The sequence below is a fragment of the Atractosteus spatula genome, chromosome 11, assembly GCF_055471065.1.
Source record: "Atractosteus spatula isolate fAtrSpa1 chromosome 11, fAtrSpa1.hap1, whole genome shotgun sequence".
In the NCBI taxonomy this organism is placed as follows: domain Eukaryota; kingdom Metazoa; phylum Chordata; class Actinopteri; order Semionotiformes; family Lepisosteidae; genus Atractosteus; species Atractosteus spatula.
The window spans coordinates 34,840,599-34,857,037 of NC_142716.1; the positions used below are offsets into that span (position 1 = coordinate 34,840,599).

Here is a 16,439-nt window from a genome sequence, read left to right on the forward strand (position 1 = left end):
TGAGAGAAAACAACATTTCGGCTGTGAAGCCTTCTTCAGGTGTGAGAAAGACAGGGCAGACAGCAAAGATCAATTAGCACAGGAGAACAAAAGCTGGCAGAGGGGAGGAGGCAGAAGGGGCAGAAAGGCAGAGAGACCACTCAGGAAGTGCAAAGTGGAGAGGGGTGAAGAAAGGTGTGAAGTCAAAACCTGCATGTGAATAGAGAAGATTACACGAAAATAAGTCGGTCATTGAGAGAAGGGGGACGGTGTGAACCTAGTTTCAGGATAATTTTTGTTTCTGATGTCTTTCTGCTATATGAGTTAAGAAAGCCTTCTTGGAGAACACAGATGGAGAGATCAGTGTGATCATGGCCGTCTGAGGTGAAATTGGAAACTAAGGGCTTGGAGAAATCATTAATCTTCACAGCCCGAACATGTTCTCTGAAGTGGTCTCCTAGTCTCCTTCCGGTTTCCCCAATGTAGATAGCTGAAAACAGTTCCTTTTGGCTTAAATCATTACAATATACTGTATATTATACGTTTAGAAATATTGCAATGATAAAGTGTTTCATATGTCTTTCATAGGCTGAGAAGGAATTCCATGCTTTTATCTCATGCTCTTATGTAATGCTCTTTTTTTTTGGTTCCATTAGTCCGTCTATATCAAGGTCACAGCTGGTGCAGAGTGTGAGTGCTAGAGTCTATAATAAAACAAAACTTTAAGAGGATATTACTCCAATCCTGGCTGCTTGCCAGGGAAGTCAAGCAGTGGCTTCCAGTTAGAGCTAGAACTGATAAGATCCTCTTACATACAAAGCACCTAATGGTTTGGCATCAAATTATCTTGCGTGGAGAATGTGTCCCTGTGAGGCTCACAGTGCACTGAGGTCAACTTGTTGTGGCTTTTCATAGTTTCATTATTACTGTACATGTTCCTTTTATTGTTTTTCCTTATTTTTTAATGATGTCAATTTTATCTATACAGTAGCACTGATTATGAAAGTTGTTGAATAAATATTGGCAATTTGTTATTTAAGTAAGCTTTTTTTTAAAAACCGCCAAAGGAATTTTTTTTGTCAAGTTTTAGGACTCTGAGAATAAGAAACACTAGGATAATGTTTGTGCTCCTTTATTTAAACCAGAAAAATCAGATTTTGCACAGATGAATATTATTTTGTATTGAATGTATTTACAATTTTGAAAACTTTCCATCAAAGACTGCAAAGGAGTAGATATGTGCAGACCTATAGTTTTTACGTACTTTTTTATAAGTAAAACAAATGTCAGACAATGAGTTCACAGACAGAAAAGGGGATAAATAAAAAAAAATAAAAGCTGAAAGTGAGGTGTCGACACGTCATCTGTGTTGCACTGTGCAGTCAGGTTGCCATGGAATTCCACTTGGAGTGGTTGGTCTCCATTGGCCTGTTGTATTAGTGTTGTATGCTGTGCTTAATGTGTGCTGTATTTAAATAATACATTAAAATGGACCTGAAGTGTAAAAAACTGGAACAGGCCTCTGAGCCTTGTGATTTGCTGGGGAGCTGATGTCACGATGCACCCTACTGCAGGATTGACTTGAGGAGTGGCTGAAGACCTCTTTGTCCAACTTGCAAAGAAGGTTTTTTTAAATCCTTTAAAAGACATTTTTGGACTCTAGATTATTAATTGTGAATCTGCAACCATGTTTGTGTAAAAATGGCCAAAAGGCAATCAAAAATATATTGTTTTTTTCAGTAAAATGATCAGAAAACTTTCTGCTGAATCAGACCTGAGGCGAGACTAGATAAGATTGGGAGATGTGCTACACCTGTGGTCGCTTTGGCTGAAAATATGTGTAAAATTACTAGCAGAATGTGTCAGATGAACATTTGGCCTACCAATCACCTTAAATTTAATCAAATCAAACACAAACGGCTAATAAGTGAAAAAACAAATCTTGGCTGCATGACATGTTAGAAAGTAAGGTCCCTGAGTCCAGAGAAAACGTCAGGCAAGAAAGTTGCTAAAGAGTAAGGCACTATGATGTACTCTGCTCTCTGCTCTACATCCAAAAAATACAGTGAAGGGTGCTCAGGAAAAAATCTAGCATTTTAAATAAAGTTTAAGGGGAAAGGGTGATACTTCAGTGTAGATTATCGTTAAAGATAAATTTGAACGATTATCTAACAGAGCCTGCATTTTTTTGAAGATCTTTGAAAAAGGCTAAACATCACAAACCATCAAATAGTACAGCAGTGAACTAATGCTTAAATGAGGCTATTCGTTTTTTTTAAAGTAAAAGTTATTAAATCATAGGTTTATGAAAATAATGAAAAAACACAGTCATGTTTATATACAGTATTTTTGTCAATAAGGTTTCACCTTTCAGCAATATGTGTAATGTGTGTAGCTCTGCTATGCCTTTATTGGGATTGGATCATAGTCAATCACAGGTTCAGAGCAGACACAACAGATGAGTATAGAGAACATTATGAGTACTAATAGCATATGACTACTGCATTTGAAATGACTGTTTTTGTTAATTCACCCTATTGTCATGTTATGAATAGTAGTAGCTTGAAAATGTGATATATTACATTACACTGATTTGATGTGTATGTTACAGTGCTGCCGCAATACATCTGTTTTCTGTTAACATGGAGCAGTGGTTTGATGTCCAAGGCATGATTCATCACCAAAGAGAACTTGGTTCCAGTGCTGGTAAGTTCACCTGAGGTTTTTCTCCGGTGAACTGATAATATGTGTTGTTTTTTTTTTCCAAGCAGGGCATTTTGGTGTTTAAATTAGTCGTGGTGTGGGTTTTAAAGTACATTTAAAGCAGAGATACTTGCTAGCTGAGCTAGTTAGATAGCTTTTTATGTTTTTCAATTATTTTGTTTATTTTATCAAGCACTAAAGCCAAGCATTTTATTAAACATAATGCCAAGAAACCTCTTAATGAACATTTCCTTCTGAGTCTGTTACGTGTGAAGGTCCCATTAGGCATCTTCAAAACAGTACCGATAACTGGACACAAAGCAGTCATCACTTACCTGCACTCCAAGGATCCCAAAGATGATGAAGAAGGCACAGCAGATGACCACTATGTTACCGATGGGCTTCAGAGAGGACATCAAAGTTTCGACCACCAGCTTGAGGCCTGGGGCACGACTGATCACCCTGCAGGCGACAAGAGAAGCCCAACTGAGAGTCAGAGAAAGCAAGTGTTCCTACAGTGGGGCAATGGCTAAGAAAAGCATTCCAGACTGGACGTAGAGGCAGAGAGCTGGAAAGTCATTTCATTTGACAATTTCTGATTTGGATGTACAGTATTGTTTAATTTATAATTTAGATTAAAGAATATATTTAAAAATAAATCATTTAAAGACAGAAACAATTATTCTACCTCTAATTTAGATAAAGAACAAAAAGTTGTATTTCAATGTTTTAAAACTTAAATATTATAGTTATTGCCTATCTTATTTTAAAATATTTCAGACATAAAGCTAATGTCATGAGGCCACTACAGTAGTTTCAAAGGATGAAAAGACTGATGTCAGTAAACACAGTCATATGACATCATTGGAAGGATAGAGCTGCAGTTGGGGACTGTCAGGATTCTACTTGTCTTTTGTCACGGGGATCACAAGGTCATTTCATGCTTTTCTCGTGAGAATTCTTTTACGGTTTTTAACTGTGTCAAAATTAATGAGGCTAAACTCCCTATAGCAATATTGCTGACTCCTCACTATGATGACCCACAATCCGGGAATTATAGGTCAGCTTAAATGTGGTAAAAGTGTTAATTTTTCCAATAGAGCAATGTAAGAACATGTAAATGAGACGTGTAATTGTTTGTTTGGTAGTTTTACTATCACAGTAAATCTAAAATTTCATCCAACCATTTCCTAAAAGATCCCAGAGACTGGGTCTCAAAACATGGGCTGGAAATCATTTTTTTTTGTTTTCTTTCCTACAGTACATAAGCTCCTTTTTAGTTTTTAATTGTAAGCCTGCATGTTCTTTGTCACCACTGCCTGAAATAGACGGAGCAGATCAATACCCCTTAGGATCTTATGTACTGTACGTAAATCAAACCCCACACAATGATCTACTATAAATATTTTAGAGCTTGAGTGGAACCTCCCTTGTTTTAAATTCTGGACTTTTTGCTAATTATCCCAGCAACGTGTTTGCTTGTTTATTGCTTTCCCACATTGTCTTGATGAGGATAAAGAATAATCTACACAAACACCCTGATCCCTTTCACAATTCCTGCAGCTCTGAATCACTTATCCGATAGAGACAGAGGCCATGTATTTCCCCAGTCCATGATTTTGTATCAGGTAGTTTGCAAATCACTTGTCTATGTTTCTCACTCTCCCTTATTTTTGGATTATTTGCACATTTCACTCTATAAAAATGTTATAGAGCATTATTAGGAGCTAAAGCATATACAGTATCAGGAAGAGTAACAGGCCTAAAATGGATCCCTACAGTATATCATACTATTGCTCACACCGACATGATAAAAGAACTGAATCTTTTTACTTTTGAATAGAGAATAAAACAACCCAATACTCTTCTTCAGAATACTATAAAAACATTAAACTAGTAGAACACGTACTAAAAGGTACTTTTACTGACAAACTGTTGTGGACGTTTGAAAAAAGCTGGCCAGAAATGTTGTTGAACCTGATAACTTGGCTTCTTTCAAGAAACATCTACACAAAATATTCAACTACTAGCAACCAAAAAACATAAATGAGCTGAATAGCTTTGTGTCTACACGATCCAACACCTCTTCAGTTGCTGTGTGCTGAACATAGCAATAGCATTCCCGGAATGTCAATTCTGGCCTTTTCCACAAATTTTAAAATATTATTATGTTTAGTTTTGCCTGTAGTGAAATCATAAATAGGCACTTAATTCCTATTTCTCTGTGGTACCATAGTCAGTACTGGGAATGACCTATAGAGCTGTTCCCAGTCCTGACTTATTCATTTTTGTTTCCAGTACTGCATTCAGTTATTCATACTTGTTCCCAGTACTGAGTTATTAATTTTCCCATAAACCTTGCATATCTACAATAGATGTGGCACAAATAGTCAAACTCCACAGAGACAGGGACCCCAGTGGAATGGGATTTATCCCATGATTCTGGAACTGTGAAATAACTATGCCATAAAGCTGAGGGCTATAAAACATTGTTGTTTGCACCCAACTAATATAAGTTTGAGATCTGGTACACAGACTCCAGCCATGACTCTTTTGCAAGGCTGTTAACACCATGAGTATAACGCATTAAAAGACTTTGGCAACACATTTTGCACATCTGTTTGTTCAATAAATTATGGGGATGCTTACAGTTTATAAGATTATCATTATTCAATTAATTAAAATCCTGGAAAATACAATAATAAAATATTTAATTTGAACATTACTTCATATCTGCTTTGACTAAAAAATGCTGTTAATCACACCGCTTGAAGTCCAAGAGCCTGGAAGCAGTTTGAGAGCCCAGAAGAGGTCTTGTACTAAACTTTAGGATCAGATGTTCTGATTCTAAACTTTGCTTACATTGCTTCTGTTCTAATTTGTTCTGCCTTGTGAGCAGTCTGTGGTGACTGAGGGAGGATGGGGGGATTCAGCCCTTGGATGGAAAAGTAGACTTGAGTTACAGGAAAGTAGCAGCTTTCAATAAGCAGAGCAACCTACGGTAGTGCTACCAATCACACTCTCACATACTAAACAGGACAGAGTGCTTTATGAATGTGGTGAAAAAAAACAGCTTGTGAAGGATATTGGTTTTATTTTTTTAATAGTAGCAGATATGATGACGTTAGCAGCATTGTTTAAATTAAATATTCTTATAGTCCAAAAAAAATCCGTACCACTGTGCCTTATTGTATTATAAAACCTAAAATAACAAAATACTGGGAGGGTGGAACTCAAGCAATAAAATAATTTTAGTATTTTCTCAAAATACAAGTCCTATTCTTTTTATTGTGCTGCAATTCACTATTATGGTTTATTCTTTAGCATAATTCAATGTCATAACACTATTAAGTCCACACTGTTCAATTACAAGACAGGTGTTTGTATTCTATCAATCACACTGTAAATAATAAAATTTTCTCTATAATGTACAGTTAAGTGACAGAACTATTTTCACTGTAGCCAGATATTGTTCCAAATTAAAATCCATTATTTTGTCCTGGGGCACAATTCCACAAAGCTGGAATCACCACTCTAATTAACCCCTGCCCAGTCATTCACTTGCTCCTTTCACTAGAGTCATTAGTGTTCCCTGGGCTTTGTACTGCTGTTTAAAATAAGCTCAACAAGACATTACTGAGCATCAGATCGAACCTATCTTTATATTTATCCGTGTATGGTTTTATAAATACATTGGAAATATTATGGGTATTCGTTATTTCAATGTCTTTTTGATTTACGTTGATTACGCTCGGGTGATAAAGTGATTTAATCAGTTGAATGTCAGGCCTTATCAAAATCAAGAAAGCAAAACACAGAAAGGGACTTGTTAATCATGGAGGCAGAGAGAGAGAGAGAGAGAGAAAGTCAGGCATCTGCTGGAAGCAGAGGAGAGATTCATGTTGAATGTTTCAACTGATTACTATATGTTTGTGATCAATGTTGTTTGTTTTAGTTGATCAACTCTAACAGTGCATTAATACTTTAATTTTCATATACAGGTAGGGGAGGGCTACTTCCAATATATCTTTTAACCATACAAAGAGTATGCTGTAGTACATTATGCAACAGTATAGGGGTTGACGTATACAGTACATGATTTTGGTCATTCACTAGGGTTCTCTGCTTCGAACCCTTGTGAATGTTGAGACCATACTTATTTTAAAATGTTATGTCATCAAAGAATGTAGTTGACATTCCTAGAACCTGTTGAACTTGCAAAGAGCCAAAATGTTCTTGACTGTTGTCCCACCACATAGTGTCCCTCACTTACTTCACTGACTTAAAAGTTGGAAACTGTAAAGTGCATTCCCAGGCCTGTACAAGTTTAATAATTTTTGCATCTTAAATTAAAGATGCAATTTAAATCTTTTAAATTAAAAACTTTAGAATACCCTGAAAGGATAAAAAAAATAGCTGATCCAATACTGAAACCAATTTAGACCACAGAGGCCTTAAGACAGAAAACAAAATAGAAGACCTAGATTAGACACTGGATTAGAACAATACTCTTATAGGCTTTTGTTTCTGGTTTACCTGCTAGAGTGATTTCAACTGAGCTTCGAACATTTTATTCCATCTACTGAAAGCGAGAATTCTCTTGTTCCAGTAGAACACAAATAATGCAAATCCAATCCAAATAAATGCCATCATATATTTGGATTAGGAGTTAAAATGAATAAAATATTCACAATCTCAATTGAATATGGGAAATTAAACTAAGCAAGATGCATCTTTGCTTGTAATTATACAGTATATTTTTGTTTTAAATATTGATTATTATGGTACAACTCCGATTGAACAGCACACCTTGCCACCATACCACTGTACCACTTTAATCATAAGAGCCTGGAAAGAACAGAGTGCTTTCCAATGAAAGAGCGTTCACATTGCACCACTGACGAGGTCTGTAAAGGCTTGGAATAAATATGATAGAAACACTGTTGATCAGAAAATGGATTTCATATTTCTTCAAGCCAGAGTTCTGAGCACCCTGAAGGAATAAGCAGTGTGAAAGTCTTGGACGCTCGGAAAAATGATAAATTTATCAAACTACACATAGACAAAAATAGAGATGTGAAAATTAAACTACAAAAACTCCATGCACGTTTCTGGGCATGTGGAACATCGAGCACTTTATCTTGAAAAATGAAAAAAATATTCAGCAAATATCCAGCATTGTCATATACAGTATGTAGACTACTTTTATCCTTTCACCCCTTCAAATGGACATTTGGACTAAACTTTCTTGGTGCTTAGTTACGAGGAAGTGCTCATTCAAGAGCTCTCCTAACTGAAGTCAAGTGGAAGTCCTTGGCTAATTACTCACACAAAGATACTTATTTATCAGTGACTGGAGGGAAATTGGAGGTTACAAGAGTGGATGAAGTGCTTAAGCTTTCCTTGAGGGGCAGTTCTGCGCTTTTCATCTTTCATCAGCCCTAATTGACGGTTTTATTAACATCATCAGTCCAGGGTTAGCTAAATTAGATGCAGTAAGAGGAATTGTAATTATCTGAGTCAAACTAAGAGAAAGCACAGAACCTGCTGCCGCTGGTGTTTAAAGATAGTTTACCAACAGAGGTGACACATCCTTCAAAATGAACTTATTGTGTGGGGGAGGTGTACACCATACTACAACATGCAGGGAGGTGCAGAAATTAATGAATACATTGTTGCTATAACACAAAGAGAGTATCATTGTTCAATGAAAACAAGCTTCTCCCTACAGTCCAGATATGTTTTGTTTTGGAATTATATATTAAATTTAGCAGGAGTGGGTTTTAAAAGATGGCTGCAATAAACCTCTTTGGTTATCATGGCACATATTAAATTGCTGATAACAAAATACATTTGTCATTTTGTCAAAGAGACAGGGATTAAATATATAGTGATATATGAACAGAAGAAACCAGTCATCAGTACCCCATAATTATATAGTCACACTTATAGCCAAAGTACTCAAATACAAGTATTAAGGCCAGTACTACTGGCAGTAGTCTTTAAACTTGGTCATATTGTACTGTATATAGTCTCAATTTATCAGTCAATCCCATTAAGTAATTAAGACAGTAAATTGTTCAAAAAACAGATACTATTTACAAGTGTAATTTGGCAACATTTTACAATGTGTCCATATTTAAATGGAATTCTAGTTTAGGTTATACATTTATTCCTAAATTAAGAAGTTAATATGACATTTACTGAAAGTTATGATGTATTCCCAATTTGAATGGACTATTAATTCAACATCCAATAATAACAATAATAACAATTCCAATAATAACACTGTACAATAACAATATCGATAAAACATTTTTATTTATACTTGTCACTTTTCTGAGGTTACGTTAGGCACAGAATTGCTAAGCAGAGTAGTGCTTGCTAGTTTTTTTGCAAAAAATTAAAAGAAGCCACAGTAAATAAAATCTTAACAGATATGTCATGTTTGCATGGCATTGGTGTAAGGATTTATAAAGGCATAAAGCACATTCTGTGGTAACTTTTAAATCAGACTAAGTTAATTGAAAGATTTGCAAATATAAATGATAAAAATATATACAATATATGTCACAACAATTTCAATGTGGGAAGCTGTTAAGGTAAGTCTTAACAGCAACTGTGACTTAATTTTTCAGTGATGAGACTGATTTTATTTCTGCTGAAAGAGGGCAGCAGTGCTCAGTCGTAGGATGTGTTTGGCAGAGAATACGAGAGAGCATGATGGCTTATTCTGTACAAGACACATGAGCGCCTACTAACCACTGTCAGCTGAGATAGAGATGAGTTGGATCTCAGCAGAAGTGAAGTGAGTGAACCATCCTCATCACCTTCTGTTTACCTATAAACTGTCATTAACAGATAAATTCAGGCTCTCAGCAGCGCATTAGGTTTATGTTTTACAGTGTACTGTAGGTTTAAGGAAAAAAAACCTATTTCTATAGCTATGGTAAACTAGTGGTAGAGAAATCTATTCATTGCATTCAGTGGTTTCTTCCTGTCAACTCACATAACTCATCTAAACATCACAGGTAACATCATTACTTCTGATGTTAACTCATTTATAGGCCTTGGTGTTTTTTCCTTCTTTTTCACTTCAGTTTCAGAAGACCATGATGGTGCTATGGGGGGCAACGTGCTAGAAACAGAGGATTATGTTTGATAAACAATTACCTTTTTTTATTAAAGTATTTGCACCCGGAACTAGATGTTTGGAACATAAGACAGAAATCCAAAAGAAAGTACTGTATGGGGGTGTTAGCTCTGGCTTTATGGTCAAACAAACACAGTTTCCACTTAAATTACACATTTAATCTGTTCAATCTTTTCAAGCTTCTCCCACAGTCCGACAGGTAGCTGGGGTGCTGTGGCTGTATGGGGAGTTATGCTCCAGTTTCACCACAGAGGGTGCTGTGCTTCCATGTACAACTTTCACTTCATCTGAAGCCTTATCCTGGAACACTCAAGGACTCCTCACATAATGATTATGTTAGGGTATGTTTGTTACTCACAGAATTAAGGTATTGGAATATGTATTTAAGGTACCTGCACATCTCTAGTGAAGTCAGCAGTAAATCAGTGTATGCTAAATAAAAAATAAATATGGAAGGAAATACTATTTGAAACAGACCGCTAGCTGTTTACAGTATACAATATGTTAATATTAAATATAGGAATATGGTAATTCTATTATACTATTCTATGATTTTCAAAATTTGAAATTCACAAAACTGGTTTACAAAAAGAATAATGTTAATTCAAGGTTGACCTCATGTCTATAGTGAGTGTAGCAGAGATCCTTAACAACATACTGTATAAAGATATGAGGAAACATGTCTGTGAACTGTTTCGGTATTTTACTGAAGCAACTGGGGTAAATTATTCAAGGGTACAATGGCTGTGACTCACATGGGATTTTAGCCCACAACTTTCCAGTTATAAGCCCACCTAACCATTACTGCACACTGCTGATGTAAAAGACCTTAATCAGAGATGCATACAGTCGCTTAGCTTATTTAAACAAAGCATGCATAATACTAAGAAAAGAGGAAAAAGTGCCTAATTTTTTAAATACACCTGAAGGTTGTATACTGTAGAGTGCATGGGTTCAATTATGGCTGGTTACTCACATTTCATATGTTAATCTGAACCCAATAATTTTTCAGCATCCTACAAAATTATAAATCTTTGCTAAGCATCCTTAGTCTCTGTTCATTCTCAAACTGTTTCTTAGGAAGTGTTTGAGGCAATGAATAGGAACTAATGTCTTTATTCAACAGCATTAATGCCAGCATCCAGGAGAAAAAAATTACAGGATACAGCCTTTCTTCACTTCGATCAGTGCTATATTTCATCTGTGCAGTAATTAAGTTACTTTGTAACTGCCTGTAGAAAAGACACTTCAAGCTGAGCTGTCTTATTCTTGCAGAAAGAATGAACAGCTTGGAGTAAAGAATGATTGGTCTATTTAAGTTATTAATCAAACTCATGACAGACCTCCCAACGTATAATCAACTTATTGCTTGTTTCTGAATAGCTAATCTATATTTCTTTTTAATGCACATTACACATCTTTTCTACATCTTCCAAGAAAAGTAGATCATGTCAGCTATAGATTCAATAATTTTATTTTTGCAATACAGAGTAAATAAACTACCATGACATTATAACTACATAGGATGAATTCATAGTCTTCAGGTCACTGCCTGTCTGAAATGCCAATTCCCACATGTAATAATACTTCTACAATGAAAGATAACACTAGTCTGATATTGCCTATGCTGTGCCTCTCCCCTTGATGTTTCACTGAACTACAAGCTTCCACTGGCCATATTCTTGAAGAATAAAGGGCATTGTGCACTTGGAGGCTATATTGACTTTAAGTTTGCATATAATGTGTATATTTTCTATATACAGCATGTACATTGTGTATACTATTTTTCGTGTGTTATTTTATGTTCAGCTAGTGATGGCTTGTAATTGCTTAAGAGTAAAAAAGGGCAGTTATGCAGGACTTATAATGGTCTCTGGGAGCAGTGGTGGCTCCGTGATATACAAACAACCTGCTGCAGGGGAAAGGGGACAGCACCCTTTAAAATGCTAGGTGGCATATTTGGCTACAAACTCCTGCAACTTATCACCAACGTGACATTAAATGAACAAGTCAGTTTTAAGATGTTCTAGTTTCTAGAAAGAATAGGGAGTTCTACTGTGGCTCGTCCTGTAAAGTCCTCGTCAAGGAAAATAGCTAGGCACCGTTATTTTTACTGCTTGTACTGTACTGTATGTCCCGTTACACTACTTGCAAAAGGAAGCAAGGCTCTATCGTGATGAGCTCTAAACAATATTTGTTTTAAAATCTGTCCGAGAATTGTTGTTGAAACAACCTACAGTACAGCTATCTTGGAAAAAAACATCAGAATAGGCCTCCTGAGTGGCAGTGCAGTTCATGAGAGAAGCACTTCTTCTCCAATCAACGCTGAACCTCTGGTACAAGGCTACGTGGTCTAGACCTGTTTTAAAAGACAAATGGCTCAAAGGCACGTGGGCTGAAGGAGTCGGCCTACACTTACTCATTCTCCCTTGTGCGTAGTTGTGGGGATTGGTGGGGATGTGAAAAACTCACAATTGGCTATTCTAAATCAAGTAGGTATAGGAAATAATTGATGTTTCTAAATTTTAAAAAAAAACAAGAACAAAAACAAAAAAGAATAAAATGCTAGAAATACTTGTGTGTCTTTGGCCCAGAATATCATCATGCCATTTTTTAAGGATCCCAGAAGACTGCTTCATGTGATTAGTTAGTTACTGAATTCCAGGCGTACATTCAGTTAGCTGTTGACACAGACATATAATTGATACCCCTGCTGCTCATGGTTTCTTTATTGCAGAGATACAATTCCAGGTTCTACAGATGTCAACGCAGTCAAATGACTCAGTTGAAAATGGTTAAGAAACTATAACTTGATCCAAAGACTAAAGCACAGATTACTGTAAATCAAAACTAATCCAGTAAACCCAGTGTGTGTTGGAATATTTCCATTAGATAGAGCTAGGAAGAATTACTAATCTTCTGGCAAAATATTTCTTATAGTTAAATTAGGATTTTAACTAAACCAATATAAATGCAAGTTAAACATTGGAGATATAAGTACCCTGCAAATGTATTCAGAAATTCAAAGAGAGTAGCAGCTTTGGCTGGTTTTCGTGTTGCCTTGCCTGTAAACAGGAAGATGTATGCAGAACAGCAGCAGGTGGGAGAGAAAAAAGGTGACAAAATAAGAGTGTGAAACTCCAGCTGACCATTTAAAATCACATCAGGCCGATCAGACTTGCATTGGTCTGATCACGATTTATTTAAAAAATCTTTATACTGTATCTTATTATACTGTACATAAGACCACACCCACGTCACACTATATAACCGTTATTCAAACAGTTTTTTATTTTAAAAAATGTATTCAATTTTTGATTCAGTAATGATCAAACTAAACACTATTACTGTATACTGTATGTGAAGGAGGCTGAATGTCAGCAAAATTCTGAATACAGATTTCAGTATTCAGTATTAAGTATTCAGCCCTCTGTCAGTAATTGGTGAAACTTGGTGCAGTAATTAATACCTTTGGCATTAATTACTGCATTTATTATTTTTGAATAGGTTTCTCTACAGTGGGACAATATAATTTTGTCAATTTTCTTGTTCTTACGTGTTGTTGGGGGGTCACCGATGAAGAGCAATCCTTAGGTTTCACTATTAATATTCTATTGGATTAGAACTGCAACTGGCCCACTCTTGCGCAAACACTGCCACATGGCTCTGGTTTCGTGCTGCAGTGTTTGTCAATCCAAATTTAATTGTGATTCCTGAACGAGTCAAGCAGGTTTTTCTCCAGGATTTGCCTGAACTTTGCACGTTTATCACATTTCCTTTAATGTGATAGACTTTCCAGTTACTGTTGGTGTGAACCATCCCCATAATATTAATAATAATTTATTCAACTTGATTTTAGTTTCTCCAACTTCTCAGATAATCTACATCTTCATCGAAAGTAATTTAACTGCTAACAGAAAGTTAAAATTCAAGTGATATTCCCCAATTACTAATTACTAGTATGACACTGAAGGAGACAAGTGTAAGACAGTGCAAGACTTAAAAAGAGTTTGCACTGTGGAATTTAGAAAAAATTATTTGTTTGTCTCCTTTTGTCTCTTTAAATACAAGTGACAGTATATACAGGTACTCCTGCTGGTCAGAGGTCAGGAAAATCAGGGGAGCCTGAGATGAAAATGGGATTTTATATTTTGTAGGGGAACACAGGAGAAATGAATATTTCATTTCCTGCTCAGAGTATGATTAATATTTAAATTTATCTCGCCAGCCTGGTAGCAAAAGAGAAACATTAAAAAAAAAACTAAGAAGAGGCAACAAGCACTGACATCTATATGAGGCTGAGTCAGCCATTTTGAGATTTGAGAAGATGTAAGAACTAAAACAACCATAGATCCTTGGAGTTTGACCAGCACCCACACAGGATGTGCGTATCAGCATGCTGTGTTAACAGAGAGGTGTAGCTACTGAAATGTGTTACCAAAGACAAGTTTAGTGTGAGAATGGGTGTTCTAGAAAACCATATTACTGTATATCAGAGGAGCGTATGTAGGAAATTGAATTTATGTAGTGAGATATACAGTGAGATAAAATGCTTTCACAAGTTCAGTTTTAGCCAGCTGTTACAGCTGATTACATCTTCATTCCTTAATTAGAATTCCTACTGTATATACTGGTATGCAGTCATTTTGCTGTGGCAACTTGCAATGAAAGATGAAAGGCAGCAAGCCATTCATCACACAAATAAAGAACTAAATATTTCAGGTAGTCATTAACCACCTGTTGTCCCTGTTTCAGGGAACCAGAAGTGTCATGATTTTATACTGCAATTAATGTCTAAGTTGCATGAAGTGACATCAGAACTGGACCCTGAACTAATTGGTGTATTTGGATCCTACATGACAGAAAGCGAAATTAAATGTATCTATAGCAACATCTGTAAAAGGCCACAGGGGTTCATCTCTCAACAGAAACTATTAAAAACCAGCGGCACACCAGCAACCTGAAAACCTGTTCACTACACCAGGCACTAACAGCAAGTATGGTCCAGCTGCTATAGACCACATCAATCATGGACAGTGGTTGATAGCCACATACAGTACCGTACAAGATATGTCAGATGCTTCAAAGTTCATTATAACTAAAAATAAGCACATTTATGATAAAACAAACCATACATACACACAAAAATCTTATAACCTTACCAGACACAAGCCTAAAAAAACTGCACAGAGTGCAATTTATTTTGCTTGCTCTGGAACATTTTTAAGAAACAAAACCCCAGATTATTTGTTACTCCATTATGTTTTTGCTTTTTTGTGAATAAGCTGCAGAAACAAGTAATTTAAAATAAGTGGAGTACAGTAGTTAGCTCTGGGAGCAGCAGTCATTTGATGTAGTGAGACTGAAGCTGTGTTAGAGGTACTGTATATACCCATTGCTTTATTCTCTTGACAGTTATTTCTAACAGTAGAAACCATCATCATTTTTTATCTAGAATTCCTAATTTGTTGCTAGAGAGGAACTTCATGACAGAAAACTTTTATAGCAGAAAATTAGGTCATTAATGATATAACACAATGATAAACAATGAAGAGGACATTAAATAATGGTGATAAATATCCATAATTTCATTATGTATCCCAGTGATATTGTCTATTGTCTTGATCATGCTGTTAAAAACAAAAATTACAAATTATTAACATTTTTTATAAAAAAATAAGCTGTAGTTATTACAAAGTGGAAACTCACCCTTCACCCTGACAGTCTTCACTGGCTGTACCTGAATGAGTGTGTACACTCACCCTTCACCCTCACACTGTACCCTGGTTGTACCTCAATGAGTGTGTACACTCACCCTTCACCCTCACACTGTACCTGAATGAGTGTATACACTCACCCTTCACCCTCACACTGTACCTGAATGAGTGTGTACACTCACCCTTCACCCTCACACTGTACCCTGGCTGTACCTGAATGAGTGTGTACACTCACCCTTCACCCTCACACTGTACCTGAATGAGTGTATACACTCACCCTTCACCCTCACACTGTACCTGAATGAGTGTGTACACTCACCCTTCACCCTCACACTGTACCCTGCCTGTACCTGAATGAGTGTGTACATTCACCCTTCACCCTGACACTCTGGCTGTACCTGAGCGGGCGCAGTGTTCGGAGGAGCCTCAGGACTCTCAACATGCCCAGGATTTTGGTGCCGCTGTTGGAGATCATAGAGACCAGTATGTCAATGACAGAGATGAGGACTAGCAGCCCATCCAAGATATTCCAGCTGCTCTTCAGATAAGTCTTCTCCCCGAAGCACCAGCCCAGAGCCACGACCTGAAAGGACCAAAACACAGTTCACTTACAGTATAGCAATAATACAGCATGTAAAAATACCTTTGTGTCTTCATGTCATGTCAATGTTCATGTTTCAATGATTCCTTATTTTGTGGACATCACGGTTTTGGAAATTAATTTTCAGGAACCAACAAAGATATACAAGTACAGATACTGCTTTATATACCCAGAAAGCGGTGAATAAGAATAAATACGAAATCTTTAGAACAGTAAACCAGCTTCTAAACCCAATTAGAACTCCCTCGACTTATGTAACAGATTCCTTCATTTTTTTAGAATAAGA

The 16,439-nt window shown here is 36.3% G+C and overlaps 1 protein-coding gene across 1 annotated transcript in view; it reads right to left on the bottom strand.

Annotated features, from left to right (window-relative positions):
- cacna1g (calcium voltage-gated channel subunit alpha1 G) overlaps positions 1–16,439 on the bottom strand; it is a 210,905-nt gene that overhangs the window by 62,465 nt on the left and 132,001 nt on the right. The window contains exons 20-21 of the mRNA XM_088927056.1: positions 15,951–16,135; positions 3,018–3,144 (exon numbers count right to left, since the gene is read on the bottom strand). Coding sequence (XP_088783182.1) covers positions 3,018–3,144; positions 15,951–16,135 — 312 coding nt within the window. The remainder of the gene's footprint in view (positions 1–3,017; positions 3,145–15,950; positions 16,136–16,439) is intronic.